This window comes from Maniola jurtina, chromosome 9 (genome assembly GCF_905333055.1).
Source record: "Maniola jurtina chromosome 9, ilManJurt1.1, whole genome shotgun sequence".
In the NCBI taxonomy this organism is placed as follows: domain Eukaryota; kingdom Metazoa; phylum Arthropoda; class Insecta; order Lepidoptera; family Nymphalidae; genus Maniola; species Maniola jurtina.
In genome coordinates, this window is record NC_060037.1 from 13,274,707 (window position 1) to 13,292,862 (window position 18,156).

At 37.4% G+C, this 18,156-nt stretch overlaps 3 protein-coding genes across 4 annotated transcripts in view; 2 read left to right on the plus strand and 1 right to left on the minus strand.

The window, feature by feature from the left end:
• The window catches only part of LOC123868162, a 37,286-nt gene extending 30,679 nt beyond the window's left edge, over window positions 1–6,607 (plus strand). The window contains exons 27-36 of the mRNA XM_045910570.1: window positions 210–303; window positions 378–439; window positions 983–1,214; window positions 1,705–1,889; window positions 2,228–2,357; window positions 2,760–2,914; window positions 3,385–3,587; window positions 4,475–4,639; window positions 5,165–5,343; window positions 5,705–6,607. Coding sequence (XP_045766526.1) covers window positions 210–303; window positions 378–439; window positions 983–1,214; window positions 1,705–1,889; window positions 2,228–2,357; window positions 2,760–2,914; window positions 3,385–3,587; window positions 4,475–4,639; window positions 5,165–5,343; window positions 5,705–5,788 — 1,489 coding nt within the window. The 3' untranslated portion in view covers window positions 5,789–6,607. The remainder of the gene's footprint in view (window positions 1–209; window positions 304–377; window positions 440–982; window positions 1,215–1,704; window positions 1,890–2,227; window positions 2,358–2,759; window positions 2,915–3,384; window positions 3,588–4,474; window positions 4,640–5,164; window positions 5,344–5,704) is intronic.
• A 932-nt stretch (window positions 6,608–7,539) lies between these two features.
• LOC123868153 (TBC1 domain family member 12-like) overlaps window positions 7,540–18,156 on the plus strand; it is a 71,698-nt gene continuing 61,081 nt past the window's right edge. Inside the window, exon 1 of the mRNA XM_045910541.1 lies at window positions 7,540–8,432. Within this exon, the coding sequence (XP_045766497.1) occupies window positions 8,011–8,432 (422 nt within the window). The 5' untranslated portion in view covers window positions 7,540–8,010. The remainder of the gene's footprint in view (window positions 8,433–18,156) is intronic.
• Window positions 8,876–11,436, minus strand: LOC123868158 (retinol dehydrogenase 11-like). Of its 2 annotated transcripts, XM_045910560.1 has the most exons (3): window positions 10,827–11,436; window positions 9,919–10,735; window positions 8,876–9,421 (listed from the first exon to the last, which is right to left on the minus strand). In XM_045910560.1, exons 2-3 carry the CDS (start codon window positions 10,621–10,623, stop codon window positions 9,077–9,079), a joined length of 1,050 nt encoding a protein of 349 aa, XP_045766516.1. In that variant the 5' UTR covers window positions 10,624–10,735; window positions 10,827–11,436; the 3' UTR covers window positions 8,876–9,076. The 2 variants fall into 2 exon arrangements, with proteins under 2 accessions (XP_045766516.1, XP_045766515.1); XM_045910559.1 differs by having other exon boundaries at window positions 9,919–11,436.

Below are 18,156 nucleotides of genomic sequence, written 5' to 3' on the forward strand. Positions count from 1 at the left end.
ATCATTCGTTAAAATCGATTCGTTATTATGAACCGGGTTACGTAGGCTACATTTTATACGAAAAAAATCGACCTGACGGATGTTACATCCAAAAAAGTGGGGGGTTTCCAAATTTTTTTGCATCGAGTGGGATGTCAAATAAAAGAGGAAAAAATGGGGAACGAGGGACAGTACGTAGCAGCTTGTATAATCATCTTCTATGTTTTTAGATTGCAGACCAGTCGAGCTTTGTACCAAGCAGCACGGCAATCTCACTCAGCCTTGGAAAAAATAATGTTGCCTAAATTTTTACACAGTGAAGAAGTAAGTGCATTACTCCAACCATGAAGTATTTTAAAAATTAAACTTCTTTTAACCAAAATAAATTTTATTTACAGTTTTATAAATTGTACATTGGACCAAGAATACCTATCGGTTACCAGAAACAAATGACAAAAAGGTAAATAACTTGTATAAACTAAATATGAAATTTGATATTACATATTATGTACTGCCTCTTTCAATTTACGACTCGTGCGAGCAAGTGTTAACAACAAATGTACAAAGTTTCAACTCAATCAGATGAACGATGCGCGAACGCAAAGGTAACGAGTGAATAAACACAAACATTAACTTTTATAGTTTAGAAGATTATATTATAATTATTATTAGCGCATTTTTAGGGTTCCGTACCTCAAAGGAAAAACGAAATCCTTATAGGATCACTTTGTTGTCTGTCTGTCTGTCTGTCCGTCCGTCCGTCCGTCCGTCGTGTCTGTCAATAAAACCTATAGGGTACTTCCCGTTGAACTAGAATCGTGAAATTTTACAGGTAGCAATGTCTTATAGCACAAATAAAGCGGAAAATCCGAAAAGCGTGAATTTGTGGTTGCATCACAAAAACTGTTATTTCTTGTACAATGGTACCACTGTGCGGAACCCTGTGTGCGTGAATCCGACTCACACTTGACCGGTTTTTATTTATAAAAATTTTCCTTTACAGACCCCAAGACAAATTAAACATGTTAAAACTGGGCATTAAATTGAAGAATGTGCTAAAACCTCAAGTGATAGACGGACAAATCCTGGAGTCTCTCAGTGTGGAGCTAGAGGACGGCGATAGTCTAGACAATGTGGATATATTGAAGTATATAGACTCGTTGGCTTCAGACGACTCGTTGGACCAAGACTTGAGCACATACAAAGTTGTTTTGACCAATGTAGAGACTAGATTGGTAAGATTTTTACCCCTGTAAAGCTGGAGATTGTCGTGTGCCTTTTGTTTGTAATGTACCCTCAAATATACTAAATATTATACACATTATATAAATATTATTTACAAATATACTAAATAGATAAGGATAGATAGATAATCAGGATATATCTTGAAGTAATGTATATGAATGGCTCTACTATTTAAAAAACTGGCCAACAGACAACAAAGTGATCCTCCTGTAAGGGTTCCGTTTTCCCTTTTGAGGTACGGAACCCTAAAAAAGAGTGAAATTCAGATTTTTTACTTAGCAACATACATACAAGGGGACAGCTTGACACTTCAAAGATTAACATTAGGTCCCATTTTGGTCACTCGCCAAAAATTCCTTGTCGCACTGTAATGATGATAATAATTGATTTTGTAAGCTTAAACCTAAAGCTATAAAGTTAAAAACGCGCTCTGGTCTGAGAAGAAGCCCAAACAGAAGATTAATTATACTTTACTTTTAGCAACCACCACCCCGTCGTGGTTCTGTCCGAGTGTTTACATTAACGGTACATCGTGTGAGGGAAGGGCTACCACCCACACTGTTCAGTTTAGAGCGAAGCGAGCATGATTTTCATTTACTAAGAAGCAAACTGTTGGAATTTCACGGAGATACTCTACTGGTGGACCTTCCGCTACCTTCTAGAAGGTTGGTGAAAATCAATATTTTATTTTTTTATTTTGTATATTGACGTTCGCAAATCGAAAATATGTATTAAAAAAAATTGAATTGAAAAAAGCTTGTAAACTACAAGATGATGCCCGCGACTTCGTCGGTGTGGACTTAGGTTTTGAGAATCTCATGGGAAGTCTTTAATTTTCTGGGACAAACAGTAGCCTTTGTCTTTCCTCGTGATGTCAGTTATTTCTGTACCAAATTTCGTCAAAGATTAAACAGATTGGTTGTGAAAAGACAGACATACATACTTTCGCTATAAATGTGAAAATGTGTCTGTTAACCCTGTATGGGTATATTTTTGATTGCAGAGACAACAGCCCCCTAGAAACGCTTCGTTACAAATACGAGGACTTTCTGCAACGCCTCATACAAATAAACCTGTTGCAGACCAGCGAGCTTCTACATTTGTTCCTCACGGTAGACGGCGACTTTTCTATGGTTAGTTACCTTCCTCCTTTCCTCTTGAAGTGAAACCCTCATAGCTAATTCAATACTGATTTTATTCAGGCACCCATATTACGTATACAATTACGTTACAGTACTACCATTTTTATAAGCTGCATCGGCAAAACGCGTTTGCGACGAAAAGCGCGATCTAACGCCGACCAAAACCAATGAAATACAGACCTTATTCCTTGACGTTAAGATTTTAAACACTAGAACAAAAGAGAATCGTGCTGTCTCGCTCATTATTCGTACGCACAAACCATGGCGCGTAGGCAACAACCAATAGCGTAGATACGCGCTATGATTGGCTGAGAAAAATTAGATTTCTGCGCAGGTACAGAATATCATCTTGAGCCCTAATAATGCACTAAATAGGACTATTTTTCCCTGCAGTTGGTCCAAGCTTCAACACTAAACGCCTCAGCGTCAGACCTGGGCAATATCTACCAGTCGGTAGCTCATAAACTGCGGAAGGAAAAGGGACAGCATTTGGAAAGCTTCCTCAGAAACTTCCTCATCTCTTCTGATAAGGAACGATATCAGGCCTTGTAAGTATACTCTTCTATCTTTGGACAAGAAAGATGCTTTGATTTTGATATTTTCAGTAATGTAGTTGATTCAACTAGGAATTTTTACATCTTTACATCATCATTTAAGGAAAAAAAAATCGGTCAAGTGCGAGTCGGACTTGCCCACGAAGGGTTCCGTACCATTGTACAAGAAATAACACTTTTTATGATGGTCATTTTGAAATTTTTATTATTTGTTGTTATAGCGGCAATAATTATATTGCCGCTATAACAACAAATAATAAAAATTGAACACATTGTATGAAAATATCAACTGTTTATCTATTGCGGTTCACGAGATACAGCCCGCTGATAGACAGACAGACGGACAATGGAGTCCTGTTGGAACCCTTCGGGTGCGGAACCCTGACAATGCAGTAATCCCGTGCGCGTACAGTTCTACTTCAACCGCGCGTAAAGGTTAACACACACTGTTCTTTCACCAACAGAAAACAAGGTACAACCCGCGACATAGACGAGGCTCAGGAGGTGAACGTAGAGGACCTAGAGATGGTAAAACGTCCCCATAACGCGCGCAACATACACGCGAGCATATTCCGCAACAACTTCGATGTCGAGCCGGCTGTGGTCGCACGCGATATGGAATACCAAGACACCATTGTTGGCTTCTCGCAGTGTACTATGTATTTATGTAAGTACACACAGAAACAAATCATCATGATTAGCAACTGATAGCTATTCACGCTGGACATAGGTCTCTTATAGGAACTTTGACACACCATGGTCAACAGCCGCGCCGCCTGAATCCAGCGAATCCTTGCAATACATTTGATGTTGTCTGTGCATCTAGTAGGGGGTCTTTCATCGCTGCGCTTTTCGGTGCGAGGTCGCCATTCTAGCACCTTGGAACCCCAACGTCTATCGATTTTTAGATCTATGTGCCTAGCTATGTCGGTTACTCTGGTTCTCCTACGTATCTCCTCATTTCTGATTTATCACGTAGAGAAACTCCAAGCATAGCTTTCTCCATCGCTGATGACTTTGAGCTTTCTCATGAGCCCATAGTTAACGATCATGTCTCAGATCCATATTTCATTACTGGCAACACACACTGTCCAAAGACTTTGGTTTTTAAGCACTTTATAACTACAATTAACGACAATACTACATACTGATGTATACGATATTTTCATATTTTTTTTTTTTAATTATATAGACTAGCGCTTGGCTGCAATCAGACCTGCTAGCAAGTGATGATGCAGCCTAAGATGCAGCGCGCTTGCCTAGAAGTTGCCTATTCACTCTTGACTTGAAGGTACCCATATTATAGGTGGAAGGGAAAACTGACGCCGGAAGGGCGTTCCATATCCTAGCGGTTCGAATTAGGAAAGAGGAAGCAAATCCTTTCGTACGTGTTCGAGGAATTTCGACTACTTTTATAAGTTTATAATTTTTGATATTTAAATTTAATATTTTTATATTTTTATTGAAACTTGTTTTTGTTGATCTTGCGAAATTTTGAGATTGGTTCAATGGACTTATATAATACGAGTTTCTAGTCGTTAGTTTTGTTTCCAGTGTCAAAAGTGATAAAAGGGCGCAGTGTGTTGACGGGTTTAGTCGGCAACTTCGTGGGCATGTCGCGGCGCATGCTCGACGATGTGTTCAACGCGCTCCTCAATAGGTGCCTCTACAACCTCCTCAATGAGAGGCGGCTGGCGCATTTGATACGGTTGGGACACGGTGAGAACATCGCATTTATCTAACAATTCCTCTATGGCAACTCCTGTGTTTATGAAATCCTGGTACTTCAAATCCTACCTGTACACCTTGTTTGCGTCTTGAACTTGCGCAGTGGGTGATTCATCCACATATTGGTGACAAGAAGTAAGGCGCGACGGCGCGGTTTTTTTTATCAATTACAAGCTAGCCCTTAACTGCGATCTTACCTGGTAGTGACTGATGATGCAGTCTAAGATGGAAGCGGGGGGTGTCTATTCTGCCGCGCGATTTATTCGTCAGTCAACCTTTCATTAATTTCCGCGTAATGTTGACACTGTGAGACTGCCATTGTTTATACTCCTACAATATTAATACATACCTACAATGTTATAAATGTGAAATGTTATCTTTTTTAACCGACTTCCAAAAAAGGAGGAGGTTCTCAATTCGTCGGGATCTTTTTTTTTATTTTTTTTATATGTTTTATGTATGTTCCCCGATTACTCAAAGACCCCTGGACCGATTTGGATTTTTTTTTTTTTACAGGTATTCTATTCGGCAAGAAGTCGTCACCGCGAACAGACCCCGACGACCAACGTCAGCTAGCAAGATATCAGTTACTGAGGGCGATCCCTCCTACAGCTACACTAGCGCTTGGCCCGGGTTTGCCCGCCGCCACTCTTACCGCCTTCGAGCTCATACAGAACCCGCAACTTAACAAACAGGTATATATTATTCACATTTATTTATTTGGGACAGTAAACCATTAACAGTTATAACGGACATAGATACATTGGATTACGTTCCTGGCATCATACAAAAGGATACTTCAACAATTACATAATTCGAACTGGTGATGAAAGTAACTAACAACTATATCACTAGATGGAACCACAGGTATCTTCGAATGATTCACTGTGGACCCTGAAACACGCTAACGAAGTGATAACCTCAGAAGGATATGTTATACAAATACTATATAGATTGTAGACTTAATATGCGTTTATTAAAAATTGAACCTTGCTGTATTGAGCTAAGGTACAAATCTGTTTAATAATATCTCAATAATCTGGTTTTTTTTTTCAGTTGGTGTACAACTTGCTGGATCTCTGCATACTGGAGCTATTCCCCGAATTACGTAACACAGACTCGAATATAAAGACGAGTTGAAATAGTATTATCTCCCTTAGTTTCTATTATTTATTAATTTTTGTGTAAATTGCATGTGATGGTGAGTGATTAGCAGTATTTTAACGGACCATACATTAGTTATTTCATATATAAATGGCATTTTTAGGGTTCCGTACTCGAAGCCAATGGGACCCTATTACTAAGCTTCTATAAATTTTCAAAAACATGTCAAATAATAAACTTTTCACTGTATTCAGATATATTTTGTCTCTCTTGTACAAATAATAATAGAATCAAGTGAATTGAAGTATTTTACAAGTTTTGTATACAATTTCACAACTTGTTTTTAGTGCAAGTAAAAAAGTGCTAGAAAAAATATACGGCCACAAGTTTTTTTATTAACTTTTTTAAAGTGTCGCAACGCAAACTGTCAAAGGTCAATTTTTTATGGAATAACTTTGCTTATGGCTGTAATTTTTTTTTGAATCAAACGACCATTTGCGGGTTTCTAGACACTTCCAATAAATAATGATCAACAATACATACTAAGTAGGTATGTAATTGTTTTATACCTTGGTATAAACACAAACTACTCAGCTTCAATAATTTTTATGATGAGTATGAAATGTATACTTTTAGTTGTGATTTTACATTACGTAAAACAAGAGGTCCGATATTTCTGTTGGTTTCGTGCGTAGTTTTGTATTTAATTGTAAATAATTGTACTAATGATAAATATATTTTTGTAATAGTTTAGTTATCGGTCCGCGTCCGCGATCTGTGATAAATACGCGGCCGCGGCGTTGTACGAATATTTATAACAGGAATGAGACACCAAATAAATTATTTTCATATTGTCAGTGTTGTTTCATTTTAAAACTGGAGCCTCTATGAATCTAATAAATATTGTGTCTATAGATGGAGCATTAATACAGTAATAATGCTTGACCCTAAGATAAGCAGAGACTCGTGCTATTCGACGGTATTTCTCGTCAACCGTAGGTGTTTGTGTCCATTATCTACGCGATAATTCGATCAATGGAGGAAATTGGGATTTTGACAAGTAGCTTGATGTACAGGTAGTACCTAAATAGGATTATAACAATTATGATGGTGGACTTCGTCTGTGATGGCGTTTGCTGGCGCGCGTGCTGTGCTTGTTTGGAGTTTTTTTTTTGTTAAGAGTGGCTGGTTTTTGTGTTAGTTGGTGTTTTTTGGTGGTGGAACTGACTGGGAAGCGCTCTAAAGGGGCGCCGCGCGTATGTCGGTGGGCGCCGGCGCAGACGGAGTCCATACTTGTATAAATTCAATAAATTGAAAATATCACAAACTTGACATTGGCTAATCAGAGTAAAGCCAGATTTAAAGAAAAAAAAAAAAGTATGATGGCAACATATTATTCAATTTTACCAACATTATAGCCAGAGGAGGTACTGTACTTGCAATAATTAAACGCTTCGACAGACTGGCGATTTATTTTAAATTCATTCACTAATCAGCATCAAGACTTCTATACACTTAGGACCTATGCTTAAGAGTGACTAACACTAATTAAGCTTGTTTTTAAAAACTTATTCGATGATCTTATTATAATTTTTAAAAAACTAAAATAATTTTAATTTTTATACTTGCAATAATTAAACGCTGCAGCTTGGCAGTGACAGACGACAGTACAGAGAACGTCAAAGCATTGTAAACGTCAAGAATCCTATAAACTGGCTAGATTATAAAGAATGAAGTTTTTAGAGTTTTACTATGATTTAGATATCTTCTTGATTTAGTTGAGTTACGTTTAATCCAAGGGGACTGCAGCAGAAATCAGAAATGTCAATTTTATTTACAGTAGAAAGGAAAAGGTAGTGGGTGTGTTGTTTTGCTTTATGTTTTTAGTTCCGTAAAATATAATATTCCTGTTATTATAAAAACATAGTATTAGTCCTAGTAATAATTTAAAAACTATAATAATATAATAGTGTAAACAAATTAGTAAAATATCTCCGTCAGACAGTAATAATCAAAAGGAATCAAAAATATTTGCTTTCCATTACTTTGTGATAAATTAGTTACAAATATTGTTTTCATGATATTATGTTCATAGTAAACACCAAATTAAGTTAACGAGTTGCAGTGGTCAACGTTTGTGGATCATTATCATTATGCTAAACGATGGCATTAGCCACAATAAAGTTAAAAATGTTTTGTGCGTTTATCTGAAAAATGGTTGTGGTTTGTGAACGCAGTTCGATATCTGAGTCTCCGCAATGTCGACGTCGTGCCAAAAAAGCGGGATGCGCCTGAGTGAAGCCTTAGATAATATACAGCTCGCCTATAATCCTATTACGAAACAGTTGCATTTTGTGAGCCCTAAGGTTGAAAAATCTACTGAGGAATGTTCGGATGATGTTGACAAGCTGTCAAAGAAGAGCAGTTTTAGTGATGAAGGTAACTTCTCCATATCAACGTGTGAGAAAAGTGACACCAGTGACTCTCCTAAGAGTACTCTTCAATGGGGCAGTGTGAGTGGTCACAAGAGGGGCAAGGATGGTGGGTCATTCTCAAGTACTGTGTCGAGTCTATCCGAGTGCTCCTTGGGGTCGAGCGAGTCTAAAGATGACCTCGCTGAGGTGGGTGTGCAAGATCATGGGAAGCTGAAGAAGAAAGGATTGTCTGGATTCTTTAGCAGGTCAGTTGATTTTAACTATAAATGAAGTATAGGTATTTATTATTTGTACAGATTTTGTTTTGTCTGCAGCATGTTAAATACATCTCAAATTTTGTGTAATGCTCTGATTCTATACAATTTTTGTCCTGTTCAAACTAAAACTACAAATATTTTTAAACTGACCTTAAATATTATCAATTTATGTAAATCTTTCTGTGATCCAATGTTTAATAGGTAGTATGGTGCTAAGATATGACAATAGTATTATGTTCAAAGTCCAAATTTCAGTCAATAATAATAGGAAGTGTCGAATTTTTAAATTAATAATTACTAAATAATTCCTTTATAAGTAATAAGAACTTAAGTAAATACTTACTTCCTTATTTTTAATTATTATTATCAAAAGTGTGAGACTGCTCCTATATTTACTTAAAATTTACTTAGTGGGGAAAATGGAACAAAACTGACAGTGTATAAAATTTATTCAATAAATAACTTTGCTATCTATAAAAGTATACATTTTATAAAATTAATTAAGTTATGTTTTATTAAAATAGCACAAAATTCAAAATAAGCAACATTTGAGCATGCTAGCCAAAATTGGCCTTTGAGTTTGGGGATGACCCTTATTTGGTGTAAATCTGCCTTGAAGACTAAAAAACTCCCTACATTCCATAATTCTCTACTTCAATGCCGACCAATTCGCAAGACAACTTAAACAGATTCTCTTGATGTTTTTCATTCTTAGAAAACCTATTACTGATGCCCGCTTTACAGTTGGCTATGTAGAGACCTCCTTTTTTCAGAATCTCATTGTTAAAACAAGCATAAAGTACCGAAATTGCTCCTTTTTCTGGCGTTTTGAAAAATAGCTTTTTAATCCAAGGGAATTTCGAGAAGTTGGATTTCTCAAATAGATCTGTATCCACGATTCCTGGGTGGACGGAGTAGCATTTAACTGGGCAGTTGTTTTGCTCTAGAAGCCTGTTGAGGTACCTTGCTGTCATTATCTGAAAGCAAAAAATAATTAAGTGAATACCCTATAGACGATATATTCTTCAGTGAACTCGAGATTTTCTTTAGGTTCAAAGTACAAAGGGTGTAAAGGTGTTCACATTAAAAAGATTTTTCATGATAGTGTTCTTTAACATAGTTAACAAAGATGTTAATTATATTTTGCATTTATAACCAGAAGATATTTAAAACACAAAATGTACTATTCATAAGCCTTTGACTTGCAAATTTTTCTGTAGCACAACACCAGCACCTTTCATAAATGAATATTAACTAACTACAATTTTTGTTCGAATAAGAATTCTAGCTCAAAATAAAGTCCCGGAAAATTCTCAAGCTTATAAAGTATGTATTGTAAAAACAAAGACAAACATAGGTGAGGCTCCTAGCGAATTATTTTTAAGCACCTTAATATAAAAAAATAACTACATTAAGCAATTAAGTTTCTAATTATGTAGTTAAACTGCTCAAATTACTTGTTATTAATTATTACCTGTGCCAATTTAGATTGTGCATATGCAGCCGTGGTATCATAATGTTCCTTCATATTGATATCGTCAAAGTTTATTGTCCCTGGATAGTGCCCGCATGATGTTACATTCACAACCCTCGCTGGATCAACTTTGCCACCTTTTTTCAACGCTGGCAACAATAAATGTGTCAAATAGAAGTGACCCAAATAGTTGACTGCTAACTGACTTTCGAACCCGTCTTCTGTAAGTTTGTAATCTCCAAACATGATCCCCGCATTGTTAATCAATATATCAATTTCTGGGAATGTTTTCAATACATTATTGGCGAAATCCTTAACCGATTTCAAAGATTCCAAATCTAATTTGTATGCGTGAATTTTTTCTCCATTTTTCATTGACTCCACTAGTGGTTTTACCGAATCTGGATTGCGTACTCCCATAATAACTGTCATGTTGGATTGCAAGAGGCCTCGTACAACTTCAGTGCCAATACCTCTCGCTCCACCGGTTATTACGGCGATTTTATTTTTCGCGTCTGGCAACTCTATTTTATTCCACCATACGCTTATCCAATCGTCGATAAGTCCACCTGCGCCCGCTCCTTGCATATCCAAAAAACATCTTGCTTCACTGAGTATGTGTTTGACCGGTTTATGTCTATTTACGTACCAGTATATAGCCGTAGCAACAGTTATTGTTATCGCGACGGACGTTATCACGAACATTATAACTTTAAGGTTATGCTGCGATACGAAGCGACTTGCACACTGGCGGCTTTCACTCGAATGGAATCCTCTACGCTTTCTCTTCAGCGTCCGTATATACCGTTAGTCCTGACTGTTTACAGATACAGAACCACGTTAACTAACTGTTTATTTGTGTATTTATGTTAGAAACAAAAAAAAAATTAAACAAAGATTTCTTATACCGTGTGTTAGGTGAAGGAAGTTTGCGTACTTAGCTGTTTTCTTCAAACCAGTTTTCCAGTTTTTAAATTTATTCTTCCAGTCCAGTTGTTGTATCATCAAATACTGATTAGTATAGAGGTTGGAATGTTACTGGGCCCCTATTATGTGTGTCTGCGAGACCGATATCGCATGCGCGTTACGTCATTGCTTTGCTAAATAACTTTGGTACTGATTCGCAAGGTCCTACCGGACGTTTCAATTATGCGTCAACCAAGTACAATTTAGTCGGAAATATTTACGAACGTTTGTTTAAAGTTAACCTTTGTATTGATCCAGTATCTGGGTTATCGGTAGGCAGGGTATTTGTTTATAATACGATACGATTTGCTCTATTAAGACCCGTTGACTTTATGCCTCAGGCCTAGTTTCAAAGTCCAACGTTTTGGTCGGCCATATTGACATTTAATTCCGTTCTACCCTCAAGTGGAAAAAATTGTAAAGTCGATCCATCGCCTATTAATAGATTATAATATTTAAATAGGAAAGTATGTGTGTTTGTTTGTTAGTTCGTCCTTCAATCACACCGCAACGGACAAACGGATCGATGTAATTTTTTTGCTCTTATATACTTCAAGGCCTGGAGTGTGATAAGGGCTATATTTCAGTCTAGAAAATCAAAGAGTTCCTAGGTATGGGATTTTTAAACCATAATCCACGCGGACAAAGTTGCGGGCATCATCTGCTAGTTTTCTGTGCGTGGATAGGAAGTAGAAACATATCGATTTGATTCCGCTTATGATTACTTACTATCAATATTATTTGTTTAGGTCCATTAAGAGGGCTCTCTCCGTCACTCGTTTCATACAATCGTAGTTCCAATTTCATTTGAATATTAAGCAACCAAAGTCCATGAAATTTTGCAGACATATTCTAGAAACTAATATCTATGTCTGTGGTTTTCCAGATTTCTGTTAAAATATTCGGTTTCAAAGTTATGCGCTCTTAAAAATTTTCATACAAATCTTTGAGCCCCTGTAATTTTAAAACTACATATTTTTAGAAAAATCTAAAACACCACAGACACAGATATTAGTTTCTAGAATATGTCTGCAAAATTTCATGGACTTTGGTTGCTTAATATTCAAATGAAATTGGAACTACGATTGTATGAAACGAGTGACGGAGAGAGCCCTGTTAAGTATTTATGTCTGTTTAACGCACTTCTTGACTGTTCAATAGGCAACGTAACTTTGCTCACACATACATATTATATTGATACACACTTTTACAAAAAATATACGGTTTTTCTGTTACGTATTCTGTTACGTAACACTTTTTCTTCGATTTCTTTACACTATAATTCTAGTTGTACAACCTAAGGCGATAAAGTGTTAACCACTGTATCTTATCAAGAATATTACGTATAATCTATACTTCTATACTAATATTATAAAGAGGAAACCTTTGTATTTTTGTATGTTTGTATTGAATAGGCTCAAAAACTACTGGACCGATTTCAAAATTTCTTTTACCATTACTTAGAGGGATTCTTCCGAATCCGTATAGGCTATATTTTATCCCGTAAAATAGAAAAAATAAATGTCCACCCGTGCGAAGCCGGGGCGGGTCGCTAGTCAATAATATAACGCATTCCCAATGGAAGAATGAACTCAGGGCAATCGTTTATTTATCACTGCGTCCTACTCTCTCGTATAGTGTATCTACATAAGTGAAAACAAGATAGAGAGATCACATCTTCAACGGTGTTAAGCATTTCGTAGAGTTCACTCCACCGCTTGCATTAATTATTCAAAAAGCAACGCGGCTCCTCCCCCCGAAAGGGAAATGCTATCAACAACTTTCACTGTGCCAGAGTACCGGACCATTTGGCCCAGTATAATGCGTCGAGTGATGTTTAAAGTGCCTCGCATAATTTCGAACGAACTTCTAAGTTTTAAAGTTTCTTTGTTTTTTTTTTCTGAATTCCTAAATTTTTTTAGGTAAGAGGGTTTTAGGTTAGGCATACTATAATACCGAATGAAAAATCCTTATCAAATCGGGTGACAAAAACTCTATGAAGGCACTGCTTTTATGCATGTATGAAGCGCAGCGCATGCTTTCAGGTAAAAACAGCGCTGGATATGTCTGCGCATAAGTATGTATTATTCTCTTAAACTGCGGGGGGAAAAGAAAGGTTCACTAACGAACCAATCGCGTCCCATTGACACTTCCGCCGTAGCGCCTCACTTCATAGCTCCAAATAGATCGATGTGGGCAGTGAGCTGGTAAGTGGTAACTGGTAACGTTACACGGAAGACTGACGGCCACTGAAGTAGTCGTAAGGTTGTCGAGTGGAGACCGCGTCTCGGCAAACGGAAGGTCAGTAGAGCGATCACATCGGAAAATGGCTGGTATAAGTAATGGCTGGTAAAGACAACGATAGGCAACGTTGGCGCTACTTAAAAGACACCTATGTGCAGTGGCTGCATATCATCTGTTGATGATAATGATAAAACTACAGCGCAGTATCTTCTTCAGGACGTGTTACTTGTTGAATGATGTGGGTCTTTGATCTGTTACCCCACAAGCGGCGCGTGACGATATGCCAGATTAGATTAATTCCGATGCAACTGCAATAAGAACAGCTATTGGAATGTTAATCTTCTGAATAATAAATTCCATTCGAAATCATTTCTGTTAATCATTACTAGCTTATGTCTGTGACTTCGTCCGCGTGGACTACAACCCCTATTTTACCCCCTTAGGGGTTGATTTTCAAAAAACCTTTCTTAGCGGATGTCTACGTCATAATTCAGCCCGATCCATCCAGTAGTTTGAGCTATGCGTTGATAGTTGAGTCAGTCAGTCACATTTCCCTTGTAGATATTTAAATTTTTAGTCACATCTCATCTCGTCTGCATCCAATTTTATTATAGTTAGAGTAGGTACCTTTAGATGAAATCAATAGTGAATAGGCATCTTCTGAAGCGTGCTTTGACTGCATCATTTCGTACCATTACCTTAGTGAGATTGCAGTCAAGCGCAGAATTCATAACATCAGAATATTTATAGAGATTCCTCGTGAAATCCTCCACGCGGACCCTGGCGGGTCCCGGGGTAACTGATCAGGACATTGGCCCTCTACAGTGGTGGCTAATAGAGATTGTCATGGGTAAAACCAATATGTATTTAGAAATGATGATGCTAGGCGTTATCAAAGTTCCGGTTAAATGGAAGCGTTCAACAGAAGATCAGTCAGTATCAGTTAACTGAATAACTTGATAAAACAGCCATTTAAATCATTAAGTAATATGTATTATCTTTTGATAAGAAAATTAGCTTATCACAAAATGTTCTTAACTTATCAGTCATCCAATGTTATCAATTAAATTTTCAATGACACGGTAAGGGGCGAGGTGGGGGAGGGTGTGTAGTGTGTACCGACCGGTAGAAATCTAGCCTCGGCCGAAAACATCAAGGGCGTAATTTCACTGTAACGTAGACTGTGGCTATAAAGAAAGGATTTTCAAAAATTCTACAAGATGAAGCCGAGGCGCGTCAACTAGTATCTCAAAATAATGTAAATAACAAGAAGGCTGCCCTGCCTCGGCCAGCGCAATTCATTGAAGGCTATAACTTTGAAAGCGTCGAAAGTATGTATCATCACTACTCATATTATAAATTCGAAAGTGTGTTTGTTTGTCGGTTTGTCCTTCAATCACGTCGCAACAGCAACATATCACTGTAATTTTTTGCATCGGTTTAAGATCGGTAGATTTTTAAAAACTTAATTCCCTGCTGCACGATGGACCGATGATATTAAGCGGCTGGTGGGAAGTGGCTGGATGAGGGAGGCTGAGGACCGGGTGTGGTGGCGCTCTTTAGGGAAGGCTTATGTCCAGCAGTGGACGTCCACAGGCTGATGATGATGATGATGATGAATTCCCTGCTGACGTGGTCGTGGGCATCAGCTAGTAAGTATTTAAAAAATACAACTTGAGTATTGGTTATAATACTGTAAATAATTGAAAACTAAATTTTGCACCTATCATATATTTGTATTTCGCGTATTTTACAATAAGTAAATTTTAATCCTAAAATTCTCAGATTTTCCATGTACTTTTTTATCATAACGTGTTGATTATCCGTGTCTTCGCTATGAAGAAAGTACTTAAAAATTCCATTTCTTTTTTTTATCTATGATTCCACCGGATTGGAGCCAAGGCGGGCCAGCTAGTACAAAATAATGTAAACAACAAGCAGGCCCATAAAACTTACCTCGGCCAGCGCATTTCATTGAAGGCTATAACTTTGAAATCGTCGAAAGCAAAAGAAAAGTAAATAAACGCAGTCGGCCGGTTCGGGGAACAATGCGCTATAAAATTAAGCGGACACGATGCATACGTAACGTGGAGCGTCTGGGGTGCCCTAAACCTGATACTCGGCAAACCTGTTCGCTTGTACGCTGACCATGTAGAATCATACACTCAGTAGGTACATGCCTTAAAAATGTATTGGCTCCGATGCGCGTTGAGGGGCACTGGAAGATAATGTCAGTGGCAGGCATTGGGCTAAGTGTACACTTCTTACGCATTTTTCCATACACCTATTATTTGTTTGTTGTTCTAGATCTTTAACTAATTACTAAGCCATATATCGATTTATCTCTCAATTATCTATGCTTAAGAACAATTATTAAGATAGTAAAATTAATTTTTAAAATTTTGGCTCTTGAAAAATCTTTATTTTAGAAGAAATTTTGAGGCAACTTCGTGCGTGAATGAAAGTATATAAAAACTAGATAATTGAAAAATTAACAAGTTCATTTCAAACTTTGTGTAAAAAATGTATTTTTTTGCCAAAAATAGGCGTAATTCCAAAAGTTGATTAGCAATAATTATCAGTTTACCGTTTTGACTTAAATATCTTGAATCAATCGTTTAACACACTTGCTGATTCATAATCAAAATTCAAAGCAAATATCTTTTAAGTTAGGTACGGGTAGCTACTACGCCAAGACAAAATCAACTGCCTGCTACAAGCCAATGGATACGAAATATTCAGATAAGTTCGCCAAACATGCGTTTCTTAGTTAGGAGGTTGTCGATAAAGTAATTTTGTACGGCTTCTCCCATAAAACCTGCGGGAATGTTGGTGGCCAATTTTTTTCTTGTCCGTGTAAATATGGAACAGGATGCCGAGTTTTTGCGCGGCTGTGTTGTTCTACAGATGCTCCATTCACGTTCAAGGTTACATTTTGTTATGAAGTTACACCCACCCATTGCCGGCCCACTACTGAACACGAGTCTCTCAGAATCAGAAGGCTTGGCATTGGCTTGGATGAAGGATTGGCAGACTGCACAGTGCACACATACTTCTTAGGTCACAGGCGTCTTGTAGGCACTTCACAAGCCATGGTATTGCACGCCTGCTATATCGGTTACTTCGATTCTCCTACGGATCTCCTTATTTCTGACTGATATTTTTTGTCCCAGGTTGTACTCGTCTACAATTTCACGTGCAGAGCTTTCAACGATGGGTGGAAACGGGACATGAGTATTAGACATGATTTTGGTCTTACTCATGTTCATTTTTAGGTCCATCTGTTGAGAAACTGCTGAGGTCATCGAACATTGTCTTAATAACAACAATAACAAGCAATTCAAAAGTATAGTTTAATTGCTATCGTCTCTTATTTGTAAAGCAATGTTTACACCTATATCTGATAGGTCATCAACAAACATAAAATGTAGTATCGATAGCACGTTTCGTATTTATTTGCGAGGTAAATAACAGCCCCGTTGCGTCAGAGGTCGACCTCGTCCAAACATAATATGGCAAAACCACGTAAAACGTAGCAAAATGAATCGTAAAACATTTTCCTGTCTCGTCTGGCGAGATAAATCTGCGTTAGTGCAGTCTCGTGGTCCATTTCAGTTAGCTTAAAAGCTTTCTGGGAACCGACATCAAATAAACCACTTGGAATTTTATTTCCTTTCCCACAAATCCCGGTTCACTACAAAAAGTGTTTCTCAGTAGGTATCCTTTATAGGTAGGTTCCTTATGGGTATGGCTCCTGACTCCATATATGGGTACCTTTCAGATTTTATATGAAATGTCTGCAGATGGTTGCTTATTCGTAAGTCACAACAAGCTATGGGAACCTCAATATTGAAGTCCCTTTGTTTATAGATAGGCAAACGTGTCCCATCTTAGGCGACATCGTCACTTGCTATCAGGTATAAACGTGGTCAAGCGTATGCTGATGGATAGTGACTAAAAAAAATAGAAACAAATGCCTAATTAAGTTCTTAAGTATATTTGAATAGTAAACATGCTTAAACTTTTTTTTAAAAAAATTGGTTGTCTGTAAAGTCGGTTTACTGACGATAGTTGAACGTGACAACAAAGGCCGATTGTGCTTCTTTGTCGCTCGTTCAGCGCTCTCGCTTGCACTTCAAGCCTTACATGGAACGCCTCAGAGCGAGGTAACGCCGCATGAGTCATGCAGCCGGCTCTATCGAATTATAAGACGTTGTCACGTCAAAAACGGTTTTAGGTCTATGATCTTCAGGATAAAATAAAGAACTACACTTTGACTTACGAGTAGATACAGTTAGTTACAGTTGTTATTGTGTAGGAAAGACGGATCTTTCGAAAACAGAACTCTTCAAATGTAATGTGCTGTATCATATCCTAAACCACTTTTAGTTAAAATACCTACTTTGTTTTAACAGGCAACATTAAATTGAAACAAAGAGATAAAATTAGAACCACACACATTTGAATGCCGCTTGTTTTCATTATCCCCCATATTTGCACATTCAGTGTAAGTGAAGTAATTTAGTAGCTTTGTTGTTTCTGGTAATGAGTAATGCACGGGTCATGCTTTGCGTCTCGTTTGTATTACTTACCAGTTGTATTCATCTAGTTACAATTAAAGTATTTCAGAAGTAGGTACGTCACATAGCTATAAAACATAAAGTTAGATTTGAGAAGGTTAGATAAAAATACAGCTTTACAGATGAGCCTCTTAAATGTACCTATTAATAGAAATAAATGCACTTTTTTCGTCCGGTCTCAAATTACGTAACGCCTCAACCGAGATCGCAGCAGGTGTTAAAGTGGTTCCACGACCATGATAATGAAACATGAAGAAAAAACCGGTCAAGTGCGAGTCAGACTCGCGCACCGAGGGTTCCGTTCTACAGAAAAAGCAAAACGATAAGAATCACTTTTGTAAACGAAACGCAAAACTATCTTTATTTGTAGAGGTTTATTGTTATTATAAAAAAAACTATGATAAATCGTGCGCTGGTTTTATTTTTCTGTAAAATGTACATAAAATTC

Excerpts from the sequence above, each read along its gene's own strand:
- LOC123868158 (XM_045910560.1), bottom strand. The coding sequence starts at position 10,623 with ATGTTCGTGATAACGTCCGTCGCGATAACAATAACTGTTGCTACGGCT. Across the intron at positions 9,422-9,918 it reads CACAATCTAAATTGGCACAG|ATAATGACAGCAAGGTACCT; the intron begins GTAATAATTAAT and ends TTTTGCTTTCAG.